This window comes from Rhamphochromis sp. 'chilingali' (assembly GCF_963969265.1).
Source record: "Rhamphochromis sp. 'chilingali' genome assembly, chromosome: 13".
In the NCBI taxonomy this organism is placed as follows: domain Eukaryota; kingdom Metazoa; phylum Chordata; class Actinopteri; order Cichliformes; family Cichlidae; genus Rhamphochromis; species Rhamphochromis sp. 'chilingali'.
The window spans coordinates 7,354,576-7,371,987 of record NC_137940.1 but is presented as its reverse complement, the minus strand read 5'-3'; the positions used below and the strand labels follow the sequence as shown (position 1 = coordinate 7,371,987).

The following is a 17,412-nucleotide window of genomic DNA, read 5'->3' as shown; positions in this document are numbered from 1 at the left end:
TGTTTATATTGGGGGGAGTTTACGGAATGGATTTTGTCGTTTCACTTCAGTTAGAATGCTTTGGATGTATAATTTTAGTTTAGTCTTCATTAGTTCAATTGTAGTATTAGTCGTTTAATTGCCTACAGCCTAATATGGAGGGTATCTGTCAGGAGCACAATTTTCAATAAACTTATAAAACAAAGCTTCATTAGGTACATTAAGACAGTTTTTGATATATCGCGAGAAATAGCGTACTTCCCGTCTTACGCTACAAGGTCAGCTGATCGTTTACTAGAGTAGTTCCCAGAGTGCCAAGCTTCTGCCTGTCACGTTAACCGGTTAGCACGCGACGTAAATCAACGCTGTAGCGCTGGTAAGCAGAATGCTTTATTATTGCCATATATAGGGTCAGGTGTAGCTATTAATTAAGTCTTCTTTAAACTGCCGGGCGACCTAACGTTGACAAAGTAATCAGGGAAGCATTCACGTACGACCTAGGTAGCAACTATTAGCTGAGGCGGTAGCTGACGTGCTAGTAACGATGGTAACAGAATATTCTAGATACACCTGCTGCTAAACAGCGTTAGCCTTAATAAAATACACACAGGGCTGCCTTATGATAAATTTGCAGTCATCAGTCTGGGATTTAACAGCAGTATCTGGATATTTTAACCATTTGGCCTTATAGTGTCTGTTATTAACAAGTCATTACCAGCATAAATTAGCACATCCGCCAGCTAGCTACCGGTATATCTTTCCTTTAGAGGGAATGATCGTTGTTAGATTCCATGTGTCCCATTCATATGTAGTTTGTGCTTACAAAGGTTAACCATTTAATCGTCCCGATTTTACCTTAGCGAATAGATCATCTAAGTGTCCATCTCCAGCGTCAGTTAATAGATGAATCCGGAACCTTTGTGAAAGTTAAAATTTACCAGTATATGGTGAAAGATTCATAAGGCCAAAGGTGGCCTCTTTTGTTTGTTCATCAGACTAAAATCTAAATGAAGCCAGTTTAAAAATAACAAAGGATGGAAAAAACTAACAGAGTGAAACACAAAAGTTGTGGTTTCAGCTTGAAAAACTCAGAATCAATAATAATTAATGTTACTAATTATTTTACCTTTGCAATCAGTCATTTTTATGAGATTTCTGTAGAATAATTGACAGATGTCTGGTGGAAGATTTATGTTTTACAGCAGCTCTTGGTGATACAGTTTGTCAATGGTTTTATATTGACATATATTTTGTTCAGGAAGCTGATGAAACTCAAGCCAGAGAGTGAAAATCATCATTGAGGAAGGGATGATATTTTCATTACTTGTACTCATGTCACACTGTTGTGATCGTGTGATCACATGTAATTGCTAGACAATATTATCGATTGTCCATCTAATCACAGGTGACCTGAAATTTCAATGAGCAGTTAGGGTTACTTCTAAACTTGAATTTTTTTCCCCCAACAGAGAAACCAGCACCCCCAAAGATGGCTGATGCAAACCAACAAAACCCTCCGCCGCAGCTAGGCCCTGTGGTAGGTTGGCTGCTTTAACTCTGTAGTTCAAATATTCCAGTATTATTGTGCCCAAAGGTGTACTCTGATTGTACGCATCCTGGTCAGAAAAAAAAGAAAGAAAATGGTGCTTCATTTTCTGTTAATTGTTTCATCAAGAACTTTTTATCAGATATTTTGAAGAAATTGGGAACAGTTTTGCTAAGATTTAAGATATCTTGAGCCCCTTACAAAATGTATGTGCTATGCATAGTTTTGACTGAACAGTTTACTTTTTTAAAATTGATATTATTTATTTGAGTGCTTTAGCCCTAGATTGTTTTATTTTCTACATATAATTGGAATGATTTCATCCTAAATCTGTAATTTTGACACCCAAACGTGTTTATCTTAGGGGGCAAGTAGAGTAGGGATGTGTGGCATGTATTTCAGTGCTGTTTGCAAGAGTTGGATGACATACACTACCAATCATTCACTTGAGTAACATCAGTTGAATGAGGATGACCAAGATGAGTTGCAGCTGCCCCCTGACTTTTGAAGGCAAGGCGGTAAAATTAACTTGTAGATTGCATTAAGATGCTTTTTAGTTTGGCTGAATTTTCTATGCTAGCCACTGAGAGAACCTGACTGTAAGTTTAAAGTCAGTAAATCTGCTACCAGTATATATGAGAAAAATGGAGACAAGAACAAGGGATTGGTTCGGTTTAATGTTGAGCATCTTTGTGTCTCTGCAGCAATTTCTAATGAGCAACAAGCTGGAAACTGCAATGTGGCTGTCACGACTCTTCACTGTCTATTGCTCTGTAATGTTCATTCTACCAGTTTTGGGGTGAGTTCACTGTGCAAAATCATCTAATTATAAATGTCAATTAGCTTTAAAAGTAATTGTAATCCAGCCAAAATCAGCATTTGAGTCTTTGTCACTGCTTGTATATTTCAGACCCTATGCAGCAGCTAACTTCTATCAGAGAGCGTTGTTAGCGAATGCCCTCACCAGTGCGCTTCGCTTACACCAGAGGCTTCCACGCTTTCAGCTGAGCAGAGCTTTCTTGGCCCAGGCTCTGCAGGAGGACAGCTGCCATTACCTGCTCTACTCACTCATCCTGGTCAACTCCTACCCCATTACAAGTATCCTTTCATTATGAGCAAGTCTGCAAGATTAAATGGAGATTAGAGCAGGGCAATATGGCCAAAAATATTTATCACGATATATATTTGAAAATTTGCGATAACGATATAACCGACGATATAATTGATGCGAGACAAAATACAACTCCACAACATTACTAGCGCAAAAAGACAACCTTCCATTTATTTTCACTTAAACAAGAAGCTGGTTTTTATGTACATTAAAGCTTTATAAAAATGTAACAGTGCAAATGCAAATTCCTTGCTGAAAGTTTAACCAAAAGGCATTTCCAGTAGAAATGGGCTGACATATCCTGAGCATAGAGCTGGGCGATAGAACGATAACGATATGTATCGCGATATAACTTTTACTCGATAGAGAAATTAAGCTATCGCGATAGACCTCGCCGCTCTTGTCCTCTTAAAAAAATAAAAAAAATCAGCCAATCCAAATTAAGTAGCGCAGAGCCGAACCAATCACAGCCGCAGCGTCACGTCACGTGACTTGTAACGTACAGCACAAGTGCCAAGCCGCACGTGTGTTTGTTTGGGAAGCAGCCAGCAGGTAATGGAGGAAATGAGTGTGCCGACTAGAAAAATCAACCGAGCGTGACCGAAGAGAAAACAGATAATGGTTCCAACGCCGGAGAGATTGTCGAACGGAAGAGCCATAGAAGTTCCGTAGTGTGAAGGTATTTCGGCTATTTCAAGTCTGACAAAAAACAGAGTAGCGTGCACTGTAAATGTGCCGAAAGCAAGTCTGGAAATACAATAAACTGGTGCATGCGTCACACTGTGCGCCACGTTATTGTTTCGGTGAAATGAACTTCTACAATACTGTTAATTCTACTCTCTGCAGTGTTTAAATGCTTACATATACACACAGTTACTGTCCGTCCACACATACGACTCGGTTCTGCTTCTATGCCCCAGCTTTGTTTACTTTTTCCCACCGAGGCTTCTAGACTTCTGATTGGCCAATATTTCTGCACGGTTAGGAATCTAGCGCCACCTGCTGCTTTGGCATGTTCATAGCAGCGTTTTCCTTCATTTCTGCCTTTATGTGTGGACAGGATTATTTTTTAAAACGAAAACGGAAAATCTCCGTTTTCAAAAATACCCGTGTACGTGTGGACGTAGCCTCAGTCTCTGACTGGAAGCGCTAATTCGTCATTCGGCTTTTGTCAGACTAAAGTAACTGTTAAAACTGTTTGAAAAGCTAAGCTATACAACAAGAAGAGATTGAGAATTTCCTTTTAGTTCTCAGTTTATTTGATATTGACAAAAGTTAGTCAGTTTTGTCTGTTCTTCTGTAACACAAACTAAGATTTATTTTTAGAATTAATATTTTGTTTCTAAGTGGAATTGACAATTTAGTCTGTTTCGTTTGTTCTATTTTGAAACTTAGACGCTTTAGCGGCTGCCTTTTGTGTAGTTTGCAATATTTGCCTTTATTTATCTGAAAAAGTCTGATGTTCCTTAAGTACATCTACCCTGTTGAACTTATTATGGGAAATAAATATTTACATAAAAACAAGCTGCTGATTATTTCACATTTTACTTGTGAGCAACGGCACATTTAAATCTTACAAATATAGTTATTTGGCTTATATCGTGATAGATATCGTTATTGCCTGAAATGAAAAAAACATATCGTGATATGAAAAAATCTCATATCGCCCAGCTCTACCTGAGCATAACCATGTATAATATCCACTGAAGTTAAAAAGAGGTGCTTTGCAACATTAAACTGCAGTGTGCAGTACGCATTTTTCGGACCATAAGGTGCACGGGATTATAAGGCACATTAAGCAAAACAAAGCAGTCAGATAAATCAAACTTTATTAAACTCATTCTTCTTGCTTCCTCCACTTCTGTACCATTGATTCATTAATGTTGAATTCTCTGGCAGCTGCTCTATTCCCATGTTGCTGCAGTATATTAATGACTAACCTCGTATTGTGGATGGATTATCTCAGTTGTTCTCCTGACTGAAGTTTGGTCCGTTTACAGCATCCTGCCATGCGATTGCATTTGTCTCTAACCATGAAGAACCTTCACGTTAACTTTTATAAGTGGAAAAGTGTTAGTGTTCGTCCTCCAGCTTCACTGTTTATGTTATGCTAACATAGCTGTGTCGCTAGCGATCACGTAGCACATCATTATATACCAGCTAGCCCAACTTCAGTAACCCTACAAACGTCACTGCTGTTTAGTTTCCTGTCTTTATTTATGTTGGAAGTGATAGCAGAGCTGTGCGTTTGATTTTTTTCAGAAATCTCTCAGTCAGAACATGCAATATCATGCTTAGGTAACTAGCGAAACTAGCGAGCTAACTTCCGCTAGCTTCCTGCTAACTTCTAACTCCGTTAAATGTAATAACTTTTGTTTTCATGGATGCCTGGAAGTTAAACTTTATAGTTACACCTGGTAAAGCAGCAATGCTGATCGTTTTATTAAAGATGAAAGAATTTAGACAGTTTTTAACTCTAAGTGATGCTGCAGTGTTGTTTGACCTGAAACATACGGAGTTTAGGACCCAGATTACTCCCAGATTTAAGAGCATCTTAGTCCGACAAATATGACAATAACAACGGCCGCTTGCATGTTCTGCAAAAAAATGTGCTTTGTTGTGTATCTGATGGACAAACACCAAACCAGTTCCACATCACGGAAGTTGCACCATTTTTACAAACCAATTCTGGTTCATCTGTTTCACTCAACAATCGGCCATGTGCGTATGAAAACAAAGGCACTGCGCATGCGCGTTTTACTCCCATTCTATCGCGATATTTCATTTTCCTATCGTTGCCTAACATTATACCGGTATTACCGTGAACGGTATAATATGGCCCAGCCCTAATGGAGATGATAGCATTGCTACATACATTGTGTGTTTTTTAGTTTTAAACAATAATAAAACACTATTTCACTGCTATAGTTGGACAGACATTTACTTGTTGCTGCAGTTTTTTTCCAAAGACGGTCTGATAGGAGTCCTTAAAGGGTTCAGACCTGCAGTATTACAAATCAATTAGTCTTAGCAGTAAAAGATTTAGTTTTTCCGTAGTTGGAATCATGCTCCCTTATTATTGTATTATTTAGGAGGAAGTTGTTCTTTTTTGTTATTTAATCTTAACCTTGTTGTCCAGTGAGCATCTTTCCAGTTTTTCTTTTTTCCTTGCTTCACGCAACTACCTACACAAAGAAAGTTCTTGATGTAAGTATGAGTCACCACAGTGACTTATTGAAAATTACTGTGAAATCAGTTTAAACATTATATAGCCACAAGATGGGATATTAGTACCAGCCAGGCCACCATGTCTGAGGCAGCAGAGTAGGTTTGTGGTTGGGTTCACACAGTTGCAACAGAGCAGCGCTTTACATGGCTGCTCTGCTTGTGTGTGTGTGTGTGTTTGAGAGAGATTAGGCAAATGAGAAACACAACGTAAAGAACTTTATACTTAACTGTTACAGTTAAATTGAACTACGAACGTATAATGTACCATTAAGCGACTTAAAGTCTGGAGGCTAATGATTTTTAATGTGTTTTCCTTTACCTTTTACTTCTTGCACCCACTGCTCATTTCAAAATGTTGATTTGCCAAAGCTTTCATTTCACTTTGTGACTGTTTTCTGTTTCTTTAAGACCATGGGCCCAAACAGCATGATGTTTATCCGGGGTCTCCTGGACAAACTGACAACTAATCAGCAGAATATCCTGAAGTTTATTGCCTGTAATGAGATCTTCTTGATGCCAGCAACTATTTTTATGCTGTTCAGGTATGCTTACAACTGTCAACGATTTCTTTTTCTGAAGACCAATTGTAGCATCCCTAATCTAGAGATATGTGAATATTGATTAGTTGCAGTGACTGTTTTGTGGTTATTGTTGTGTTAATCTCATAAATATCTATCAGTTTTCTCTTAACAAATGCAAGCCCTTCTTTGTAATCTTAATACAGAGTGTCCAGTTTTCACATGTTCATGTCAATAATATTTTGTGAACAGCGGCCAGGGGAGCCTATTGCTGCCTTTCATTTATTACCGATTCCTCACTCTGCGCTACACATCCAGAAGAAATCCATATTGCCGGTAAGACTTTGAATTATCCGTTATTGTCACATAGCAACATGGTGACTCAGTGTTTTGCGCTGTTGCCTCACAGCAAGAGGCTCTGGGGTTCAACCAAGGACATGGCCCTTCTGTTTAGAGTTGGCATGCCCTGCTATTCAGAAGGTACAAAGATTAGATTAAATTTGCTTTCAATACAATCCGAGTGAAGTACTTTTCTTTCTATCTCAGCACCTTGTTCACCGAGCTGCGAATTCTTTTGGAGCATTTCATCATGAAGCCTGCCTGCCCTGCCTTCTTCAGGAGGATGTGCCTCAGCAGTATCGCCTTTATCAGCCGCCTCGCCCCCACGGGGGTTTGATTACACTAAATTTGTTTTCCTCATGTTTTGTTTTTCAGTAAGATGTACGATGTGACTTAACTTCGATGGGGAAAGACTTTGCCATCAATGGAAGGAACCGTTTTTTTTGAATGTCAACTTTACAGTCTGTGCTCCAATTTTTGTGTATCTGAGTGCAGCTGAAGACCAGCCAGTAATGCACTGAAGGCTAATGCTGATATTTGCGTTTCCATCCTTTTAATGTGACCTCATTGAAGCGGTGGACATCCTGTTCTGTTACCTTCGATGGGCCGAGCACATTAGCTTGACATCAGCTGGGTTCCCTGTTTATCGGCTGTTATCATTCTTTCCTTTCATGTCTTATTTATTCATTAAAATCACTTATTATATAATGAAACATTAACATTCTCAGATTAGTAAATTAATGAACATGTGTTTATAAACAATGGATTATGATCATTTCTTTAAATAATTATATTGTACTTTTTCAGTTTCCAACTATGTCTGATTTGTAAAGCATCCAATGCTCTTATGTGTCTAAAAGCCTAAATATTAAATGTATTCTATCAATGCCATTGACTCACATTTCAGCAACATGCAAAATCTTATGTAGCTATGATGTCAAAATGGATGTTAAACTGAGAAAATAATCTGCTGTATTTTATAGGATATTTTAAGGTACCAGATGTTCTGCTGTATGATTCACAAATGGAATAACTTGCAGAAAGCATGCCATGCTTATGAATGCACCCTGACCTCATTTCTCAGTTTAAAAGCTGTTTTGATTTTGAGTCATTCATTTTTTATTAGGCTATAGGTTTCTTGCTTAATGCATGCCCTGGTATGTTTTTCTTTCCCTGCCATGTTAATTGTGTTTACTTGCCTACAGACAAACCACATTTTTATAATGAGAATAAAGTTATCTCCTAAACAAACATAGTGTTGAAGAATGCTAATTGGGTTTGGTACCAATAATTTCTTGCATTATAATAGTTGACTTCAATATGAACAAATCCTAATAAGGATTTATTTATGCCTGTTTTTAATTGTTATTCAAAGCATAGGTCTAATATAAAAGTATTTATCACAGATAATTTCAGTGTAATTGTATATTGTTTCTCACTAGAGAAATGTGAGTTAGTGAATAATTGTTCAGACCCTATGAGTACATTGTAAAAACAATTTTACATGTACATATCAAATACATCTTATAGACACACTGCACGCCATTTATCTGGGATATATTTGCAAAAAACGATGTGTGATATTTATGTGTCATTTTAAATAAGAGTTCTTTGATTTTATGATACAACAGATATTTATGTGGGAGAGTAAAAAGAGCTTGTTCTTTCATTTAAGTTCATCCACGTACTCTTCCCTGATTACTCCTGACAACGCCAGTTAGTCATCTGAAAGCACAAGAAAGAAGATAATTTTCAAGAAAACTCTGACAAGATACCATCACTAAAACCAAATTTTAGTTTCTCTACAGTATGTGCCAGCATTTGTATAGGTAAAGGACTGTGTTTATTAATGGTGTAAATGAAAAAAATATATGACTATGACTTTTAAGTACCTTTAACATTGACATAATAAATGTGTCACTATAATTAAATGGTGTTTTATGTTTATAAATGAGAGGTGCCAAGAGGGTCTGGATAAGTAGTAAACTTTGTATTTCCCAAAAATAGAGAAAGAGTAAAAGTTGGTACAGATCCTTGAGTAAAAACTATTCAGTTGTTTCCAAAACTTTGAAAATTCAAAAGGCTAATGGGATTTTTCACATTACTGGCAGAATGGCACACTTAAGCCACTTTTAAAAACATTATTGTCATTATTTGCTGCTTTTATGTTTCATTTCTCTTTTTGTCTTTTATGTATTCTTGTATTGTCTGCTAGATATAGAAGTGATATGACGCACCGGTAGAAAACGTGAATGAGATAGCCAATCAAAATGCAGCTTCAATGTCCGTTACTCCCTTTCAACCAGTGGAATTGCAGTTTTGTTACAGCCTGCAACGTTGCCATTAGCAACGGCAACTGCCCTCTACAAGTCCCAAAATGTTGCACAGATCGTTTATACCTGATATCGGCGTTTAATGGGAATTTATTCGCGCTCACATCTACACACATCGACTTTCTTCGTGTCTTTTTTAAAGATGATTTTCGGTCGTTGACGAAGCCTGCGTGCCAGTACCAGTTAGCTCCGATTGCTAAAGCTAGCACGTTGAGCTAATCCCATTGCTTTAGATAATCCCAGTCTCAGCTAGCATCGTTATCGTCTTGGAATTGGGTTGAACGTTTTTCTGACAAAGTGTTAATTGTAACGGGCGGCTATGGGCCAAGAGTAGTGTCTGAATAACCTGCTTGGAATATTTGCAGATTTTTTTTCCTACTTAAGTTGAAACAGTAGAAAGAAGATGGATCTTCGCCTCAATAGAGTTGATTACATTCAGGTAAAACAAAGCAGACTACGTCGGGTTTATGCTGTGTGTGTTTTTCTCTCTCTTTAATTAATATTAGGAGTAAAAGTTCTCCTCCATTCTATCTCTCAGGTTGGCGTGACATCTCAGAAAACTATGAGGCTTCTTCCTCCACTGGGAAAAAAGGCAACCCAAAAGGTATCGTTTATGAGCCATACAGTAACCTAAATTAATTAACATTTGTGGTGTTAGTATTGTTTTCTGACTAAATCCAGATTGTTTTCCTGCTTTTGCTGAAGACTGCAGATGATTAATTTTGTTAATTGACCCTTGGGGATAAATAAAGTCTTTCTGATTCTGATTTTAAAAATGTAACCAGTTTTATTATTTGGGTTTTAGTTTATTTATCTGTAATACATATTTTGTTTACTAGATGGTCAGAAATCAAAACCAATGACATTGATTTCTGATAAATAATTGCTTTACCCGAGCCCTTCAAGAAGTAAGACTTGTCATGCTGTGCAGTAAGTTGGGCAGTTGTTTTGAAGTTTTAGTTTAATTGAAAGAGGGACATGTAAACTGCTTGTATAGTCAGTCAAATTTCATAAAGATCAATAGACTTTGTCTCAAAACAAGATTTAGACACTATTTTTCCAACAGGCTTTAATTAAACATGTTTTCTATTAGTTCATTGTAGAAAACTTTAAAAAGTGCATTTTGGGTAAACCTCAAGGGTCATATCACCATGTGGGATCAGTGCTCGGTCGAAACAAATTATAGTATATGTAAGGTCTCTTTTATACTCTCTTTTGATACTGGGCTTATCTTCTAGATATGACTCCTTGCCTTTGCTACAATCGTTAATTAAACTAAAAAATGAAATTGGTAAGTATTAGAGTGCTTGACTGGTGTCTCCTCATGTTTTAGGTTGCTATTGCTGATCATGATGGAATACTCACATGTTTTGGCATCAAGAAGGGGGAAGCAGTGGTGAGTAAATATTTTCCTGTCATCACAGAGATTTGAAATGAACAGCTTGTAAGACTTTTGACTCTTTGTTTCAGCCTGTCTTTAAAACACTTCCTGGCCAGAAGATAGCCCGAATGGACCTTGGAGGTGCTGCGGGAACTCCCCAGGAAAAGATCTTTGTCTGCTCTGGTTCTCAGGTCCGAGGATTCACCAAGAAAGGCAAACAGTTCCTCACTTTTGAAGCCAACCTAACTGAGAGCATTAATGCAATGTAGGAAACATGTTTTGTTTTTTTTCTTCATTTTGATTTACATTACACGATTGAGCTGTGCAGAGTTGTGTCATCTTTACCCCACTGGGTCTTTTCCAGGCATGTCTCAGGCGCTGACCTTTTTGTGTGCGCAAGTTACATCTACAACCACTACTGTGACTGCAAAGATCAGGACTACTACCTCTCTGGAGACAAGATCAATGACATCACATGTTTGTCCACTGAAAACCTCACTCACCTCGTCCCCGTCCTGGCATGCCAAGATCGAGTGCTCAGAGTCTTGCAGGTAGACTGAGCTCTCATTTACTGTTCTGATTATGAGTTGCTCTTTGTCAAATGAGAGATGCCAATTGTTTTATGGTTTTGTATGTAGAGATCTGAACTTGCATATGACATAGAAGTTCCTGGACCTCCTTCTGTGTTGGAACTGTATAAAGAGCAAGGCAAGTTGATTTCTTTGTTTACTGTAACCATAAAGCATAAAGCTGCTTTATATGTACCCGTTTGAACTTAATTTCTGAAATTTCTCTTTAGGAGAGGAAATTCTCTTTGGAACCACAGATGGAAAAATAGGATTGGTTGAGATTGGTGAACTTTCAGCTGCGACCAAATGGGAAATTGACAATGACAAAAAGAAAGGAGGTATGTACAGAAATGCATTATTTTCTCATGAACACTGTTAGAAAAGATGGGCATAGCATCGAGTTCTTACACATGAAGCCAGTGTACAGGTGCCTTAAAAGTGCAATATTTTTACTGTCTAGCAGAGGGTGATTGCTCTGAGTCAAAGCAGTCATAAAGCGGAGTCTACTGCATGGGCATGCAGTAACAATTTGTTTCTCAAACAGATCTATCTGATCTCATTTTATACACAATGTATGTTTCCACAATGTTTAAACAGATACTCATGCATACTAGGTGATGACTTAACCTCTGGCAAAGTGATCATGTTTTCTGTCTCCCAGGAATTCTTTGCATTGACAACTATGATATTATTGGTGACGGAGTGAATGATATCCTGGTGGGGAGGGATGATGGGACGGTTGAGGTCTACGGCTTTGACAGCTCTAATGAACCGACATTGCGCTTTGAGCACGTAAGTGATTAAAAATTCACTCTCCATAGATTTACAGTTGTATTTTTGTAACTGTTACAAACCTAAAGTTATTTGAATAATTGTTGCTTAATTTACAAATATTAATGCATTTAGGTATTAAATGACAGACTCCCTTCTTAATCTTCAATATTTTCTCTGCTGTGTTTCCTCATAACAGGTATTGTCAGAGAGTGTGACCTCCATCCAGGGTGGTTGTGTAGGGAAGGAGTCTTATGATGAGGTCTTGACTGCCACCTACACGGGTTAGATGATAATGTTTCCCTTAATACTGCAGCTTATGCATTTTTTCCCCTCAGGAACAATAAGTGTCTGGTGTCTTGTGTCCACTCTTTTCTTCACTTCTTACAGGATGGGTGACTGGTTTGACCACTGAGCCTCAGAAGGCCGAGGCTGGCCCCGGAGATGAGGTCAGGATGAGCAAGGAGACACAGTCTAAAGTAGAAGCACTCAGGTATTAGCAAAATCTTGTTCCCTTTTTTTTTTTTTTTGGTTTACTGTGAAGTGTGATTTCAAAACAAGTCTTTCAGTTTTTCAGTTAGTAATGTTGTTAACTTTCAGGGCAGAGCTGGAGCAGCTGCAGGTCAAAGTCCTGCAGGGACGTGAGCAGTACCAGCAGACCTCTCAATCAAGCACGGCTGTCTCTGCTGTCCCCGTCTTCAGCATCAATGACAAGTTTACACTCTGCCAAGACGATGCCAGCTACAGCCTCACCCTGGAGGTGCAGACTGCCATCGACAACCTGCTGTTGCAGGTACATGTGTCTGTTATACCGCACTGTTAAAAGACAAGTTGCAATACCAAAAAAAAGTACACTTTTCATTCCGTGTAGCAAAAGTAAGCTAGCAGAATATGACTGAGACTAATGTTCTACACAGAGTGATGTCCCTATTGACCTCCTGGATGTGGATAAGAACTCAGCTGTCGTCAGTTTCAGTGAATGTGACTCAGAGGTGAGCTGTGTAAACTATGTGCACACAAAAACTTTTACAAACTAAGTCATAAACCTGCTTCTGTGATCAAAGGCCTCACATTCATTCAGTTTATGTTTAGCAGCCCAATGGGAACTTCCTCCTGGCCACATACCGATGTCAGGCCAACACTACCAGAATTGAGCTCAAAGTAAGTGAAAGTGTGGCATTTTTAAAATGGCTACATAATCAACTTGCCTCAGCTATTTGTGATATGATGTGTTACAGAAGAAGTAATATGTTTAATCCACAACAAACTGTTCTATAGGTGAGGTCCATTGAGGGACAGTATGGAACCCTGCAGGCGTATATCACCCCAAGACTGCAGCCTAAGACATGTCAGGTACGCCAGTACCAGATCAAACCTCTGTCCCTCCACCAGCGGACTCACAGCATAGACCAAGAGAGGTAATTAAAAGAATAAAAGAAAAATTTGCACTACTTTGAATTTTGAAAACAGTCTTTTCAAGTATAATAAAATCATAGAGATGTGAATTGAAATTTGGTAATCTCATTCTTTTTGAAGCAGAACACAAAAGATAGTTTTAAAGACAAAAACACATTATTAGCTTTAAACCTAGAGTTGTGAATGGTTCCTACATTTAGACCCTCGAATTGAAACTAAAATTGTCAGTGCAACATAAGACACAGTGTCCAGTTTGCCTTCCATCACAGTGATAAAGAATCCTGAATTAAAAAATAATAATCTGGATCTGAATTCCCAACAAACATAAATCAAGCCCCAGCTCTGGTGAAATTCTGATGTTATTTTTCCATAACTTTTAGAGTAACAAACCCACAAACAAATAAAAGTGTGAGTGACTACACACATATATACTGACAGTTCCTTTGACATCATGCATGCGTTCTTGGATCCACAAAGACATCTGAAGATTAGTAGCAACTAGAACTGCGATATCTCCCAGTTTTTGTTATTTCACTTTATTATGTGTTTGTTGTGAAATGACATGGAATTTCTAGTTTTGCTTCCAGTTTTTAGCAGACACATAATCTCCTTGGTGGATTTAATATTTTTATTTTATCATTTTTTGTGTGTTGAAAATAAATATGCTTACTTCTTGCTTTTAGGGTACGTTCACACTGCAGGTCTTAATGCTCAATTCCGATTTTTTGATCAAATCCGATTTTTTTGTCTGCTTGTTCACACTACAAATAAAATGCGACAGCAAATGCGCTCTAGTGTGAACGTCCAAAGCGGCCCGCATGCACAAAAGAAGACGTCACACACACAACGCGCTCTGTTTAGACCCAGAGAAAACAATATTGTTTGACTGATGGCCCTTAATGTAAAGACTTCGGACTTTACGTTTCCCAATTTTTGCTTTGAGTTATTTTGTTATTTACATAATAATGTAAATAACCTAATAATGATCCTTATTGCTGTTTTAGAGGAGCGGTGCTTCAAAGGATAGTTGCAGATTTCTGTCAGAATCTGCAGATTATACAGTATAAATAAAATGTTCATGTTTCTCCAAAGTTGTCCTCCCAGCAGTTTCACTAACATCTACACTGGATGGCCAGGAAGTGTTCGCGATGTCTTATCGGGTGCTTCTCCGAAGCTGATAATTGGCGTCTGTCTTGTGTAAGTGATGTAAAAGATGGATTTAATGCGACTTGACCTTTCAAACAGCAGTCGCTTTCTAAAACATCGGATATGTATCGGATTCAGTACCACATACGAAAGTGACCCACATCGGATTTGAAAATATTGGATTTGTGCTGTTCACACTGTCATAGCATGATCGGATATGGGTCGCATAGGGTCAAAAAAATCAGATTTGATGCGCTTTCGCCTGCAGTGTGAACGTAGCCTTAGTAACCTCTACTTTTACTATGGTTTTCTATGAGATATGTGTCAGCAACTTTGTGTTGTATGTATATATTACTGTTAATAGCAGCAACACAGGAATGTTCTAACACGGTTCTTTTATCAGGATTTCCCTTTTTTCTCATAAAATCCCATATGGAAAACAAATAGTAAAAACTTATATGTGATTACTCATGAAAGTGGCCACTTTCTCATTACTTTCATACATTGTTTTAGTAAGTATCCAAAACATACAAGTTTCATTATATAATTTTTCAAGGGATCTTATATCTGTTTTCACTCTTATATGCTTTTCATACAAGTTTCACACAAGACAGATACAAACTTTATAAGATTTATATATATCTTTCCCAGATGGGATCATTTGTTTTCGTTTCTCTTTGCTTTTCTCACTCTATTTAAGGCCAATGAACAGGCTCAGTCTGGTTGGGCAGTTCAGTTTTGCAGAGATCCACTCCTGGGTGGTTTTCTGTTTGCCGGAGGTACCTGAGAAAACACCCGCAGGAGAGAGCATCACATTTTATTTCCACAACACCTTCCTTGGCACACAGCTTGAAGCCACCTACTGGTAAATGCAGGCACACAGTAGACAAGCTCTAAACTACATACACTTTAAGTTTTTGAAGAGTTTAATAGGTAGTTTCATATAGTTTAATATATTGAACCATTTTGTATTCACAGCAAAGGGGAGGGTCACTTTAAGTCTGACAACATCTCTACGATCTCCATACTGAGTGATGTTCTGTCTAAAGAAGCTACCAAAAAGAAAATCAATCTCAACATTTCGTACGGTAGGTGTATTATTGTTCTATTTCAATACCATCTGTCAGGTTTTATTTTTGTTTTGTTTTTTTAAATAGAAGAAATAGAAAACCTGTATTTATGTTTATTAATCTTCCAGAAATCAGTGATGACTCTGTGAGCCACACCCTTAACATGATCCATCCAAAGCTGGAGTACCAGCTGTTGTTGGCTAGAAAAGTTCAGCTCATCGATGCCCTTAAAGTAAGTGTAAAAGCAAAAAAGATATTCATTCCTTTGAACTGTGTTGTGGAATTTGCAGTAAAGACCACCCGGTTTGATCAGAATTTAATCAAATACCTTCTAGAAAAAAGTCTTGCAACTCGGCAGCCATCTTGCTAATGCCACAAGCAATTATTTTTAATGGTTATGTAAATGAGAGGTGAGAGAGTTATAACTCTAAGCTGACATAAATTGCACGTATAGAATCTTCAGTTAAACTGATGATTTTAAAATGATGAAAACTGTTTTAAAGCTATTTAAACCTAAAATGAGGATTAAAAAGCTGTAATCCCTGCAGGTTATATTTTTATTACAGAGGCACCAGTTTCACAATATGGCAACGTTATTTCCATTGCATCCCTGCCAATATACTGTTGAAACTGTTGCAAATCTGCTGTGCACGATTTAGTGAAATGATACAGTTTCCTCACATGTTTCTTTTGAGTGTAATTTAATGTAGCTACTAATATCTGCTTCCTATTTCCCAACATGCGTCTCTACTTCCTCTGTGGTCATCAGGAGCTTCAGGTTCATGAGGGGAATGCTGATTTCCTCATTCCAGAATATCGCAACATCTTGGATGAATCCGCTAATCTCCTTGAGGAGTACAAGAAACAGCCTGCACACCTTGAAAGGCTTTACGGTGCAATGTTTTAACAGTTTCATTTAACTGATCTCATTGTGATCTTTACCGTATTAATATTGTTGGCCTATGATAGTTAATATTTTTCATTCTCTTTCCTGTAGGAATGATCACAGACCTCTTCATCGACAAATTCAAGTTCAAGGGCCAGAATGTAAAAACCAAGGTGTCCTCATTGCTGGAGATACTTGATAACTATGACTTGAATTCTCTGTTAGATTTTTTTAATGAGGCCTAAGTTTTTAATAGGTCAGAAGGTATTCATTTAGTTGTCTTTGAATGTTTGTGCTATTTTTGTATTCTAATGAAACACTTGTTTCATGGTAGTATCTCTGTGTTTCTGTAATGTTATTAAATATATTTAGTTACTTTTTGTCATAGCTACTGAGCACAATATTTAAATATTTATGTATTTTAAAGTATCTGGAAATAACTATAAAAAAAAGTTACCTGTATGAATAGCTGGCATTTGAAGTGACCAAATATAAGGTTGTTAAAGAAATATGTAATGTATATTTTTATGTTATGGTTTTCATATGAGTGATGTTCATCTCTTCAAATAAAAATGAGATGATGTAAAGTTCATTATTCACTGGACTAATGCTACTACAAAAACCTACTTGTATAGAAGAAGAAATGCATAATACAGTGAATTTTAACAAAGAGCCAATCAAGTCTCATTCATTAAACTGTTACATCTACACTATCATGGACAGCAAATCTATAGATTGCCTATTTGCTTCCATTGTCTGATAGAGTACCAGAGATCAAGTCCTGCAAAATCACACCAACGTTGTGGAAGTTAATTGAATACATATACTTTGAAGGACTGAAAGTCCCAATGTACTTTTTCCACAGAATTTGTATTTTTTGCTACTTTGTGACTTTACACTTTTTACACTTTACACTTTACCATTTATTTGGTATCTAGTTTCTTTGCACTTTTAAATTTGACATACAAGTAGTTTAGAGAATATAAAGCAGAGGCAGATTTAGCAGTTTGCATTGTCCTTTAAACTGGTGCCATCTGAAACGCTCCCTAAAAGACGAGCAAATATATCCTCCTGACTACCAGGAAAAAAAATGTTGTCCTTTTTTTATTTTTTTAAATC

The 17,412-nt window shown here is 37.4% G+C and overlaps 2 protein-coding genes across 5 annotated transcripts; both read left to right on the top strand.

Annotated features, from left to right (window-relative positions):
- The first annotated feature begins 257 nt into the window (after window positions 1–257).
- tmem33 (transmembrane protein 33) lies at window positions 258–7,972 on the top strand. Its single transcript, XM_080901252.1, has 8 exons — window positions 258–355; window positions 1,449–1,516; window positions 2,230–2,324; window positions 2,436–2,623; window positions 5,776–5,843; window positions 6,273–6,406; window positions 6,635–6,718; window positions 6,929–7,972. The coding sequence occupies exons 2-8, from the start codon at window positions 1,469–1,471 to the stop codon at window positions 7,056–7,058; spliced, it is 747 nt and encodes a 248-aa protein (XP_080757378.1). The 5' UTR covers window positions 258–355; window positions 1,449–1,468; the 3' UTR covers window positions 7,059–7,972.
- A 1,071-nt stretch (window positions 7,973–9,043) lies between these two features.
- Window positions 9,044–16,955, top strand: bbs7 (Bardet-Biedl syndrome 7). Of its 4 annotated transcripts, none has more exons than XM_080900607.1 (20): window positions 9,044–9,493; window positions 9,593–9,658; window positions 10,388–10,450; window positions 10,525–10,700; window positions 10,800–10,986; window positions 11,074–11,143; window positions 11,235–11,342; window positions 11,666–11,796; window positions 11,975–12,059; window positions 12,166–12,268; window positions 12,376–12,568; window positions 12,693–12,767; window positions 12,871–12,936; window positions 13,054–13,193; window positions 14,284–14,388; window positions 15,038–15,202; window positions 15,316–15,425; window positions 15,536–15,639; window positions 16,177–16,300; window positions 16,405–16,955. In XM_080900607.1, exons 1-20 carry the CDS (start codon window positions 9,458–9,460, stop codon window positions 16,536–16,538), a joined length of 2,241 nt encoding a protein of 746 aa, XP_080756733.1. In that variant the 5' UTR covers window positions 9,044–9,457; the 3' UTR covers window positions 16,539–16,955. The 4 variants fall into 4 exon arrangements, with proteins under 4 accessions (XP_080756733.1, XP_080756732.1, XP_080756735.1 ...); XM_080900606.1 differs by having other exon boundaries at window positions 9,045–9,493; window positions 12,868–12,936; window positions 16,405–16,954; XM_080900609.1 differs by lacking the exon at window positions 14,284–14,388 and having other exon boundaries at window positions 9,045–9,493; window positions 16,405–16,953.
- The last annotated feature ends 457 nt before the right edge of the window (window positions 16,956–17,412 follow it).

What these genes read in the sequence shown, in the direction of transcription:
- tmem33 (XM_080901252.1), top strand. Translation starts at nt 1,469, where the DNA reads ATGGCTGATGCAAACCAACAAAACCCTCCGCCGCAGCTAGGCCCTGTG. An exon ending in TTCATTCTACCAGTTTTGGG is followed by an intron (nt 2,325 to 2,435) that starts GTGAGTTCACTG and finishes TGTATATTTCAG; the next exon opens with ACCCTATGCAGCAGCTAACT. An exon ending in ACACAAAGAAAGTTCTTGAT is followed by an intron (nt 5,844 to 6,272) that starts GTAAGTATGAGT and finishes TGTTTCTTTAAG; the next exon opens with ACCATGGGCCCAAACAGCAT.
- bbs7 (XM_080900606.1), top strand. Translation starts at nt 9,458, where the DNA reads ATGGATCTTCGCCTCAATAGAGTTGATTACATTCAG. An exon ending in GAAAAAAGGCAACCCAAAAG is followed by an intron (nt 9,659 to 10,387) that starts GTATCGTTTATG and finishes CTCATGTTTTAG; the next exon opens with GTTGCTATTGCTGATCATGA. An exon ending in ACTGAGAGCATTAATGCAAT is followed by an intron (nt 10,701 to 10,799) that starts GTAGGAAACATG and finishes GGTCTTTTCCAG; the next exon opens with GCATGTCTCAGGCGCTGACC.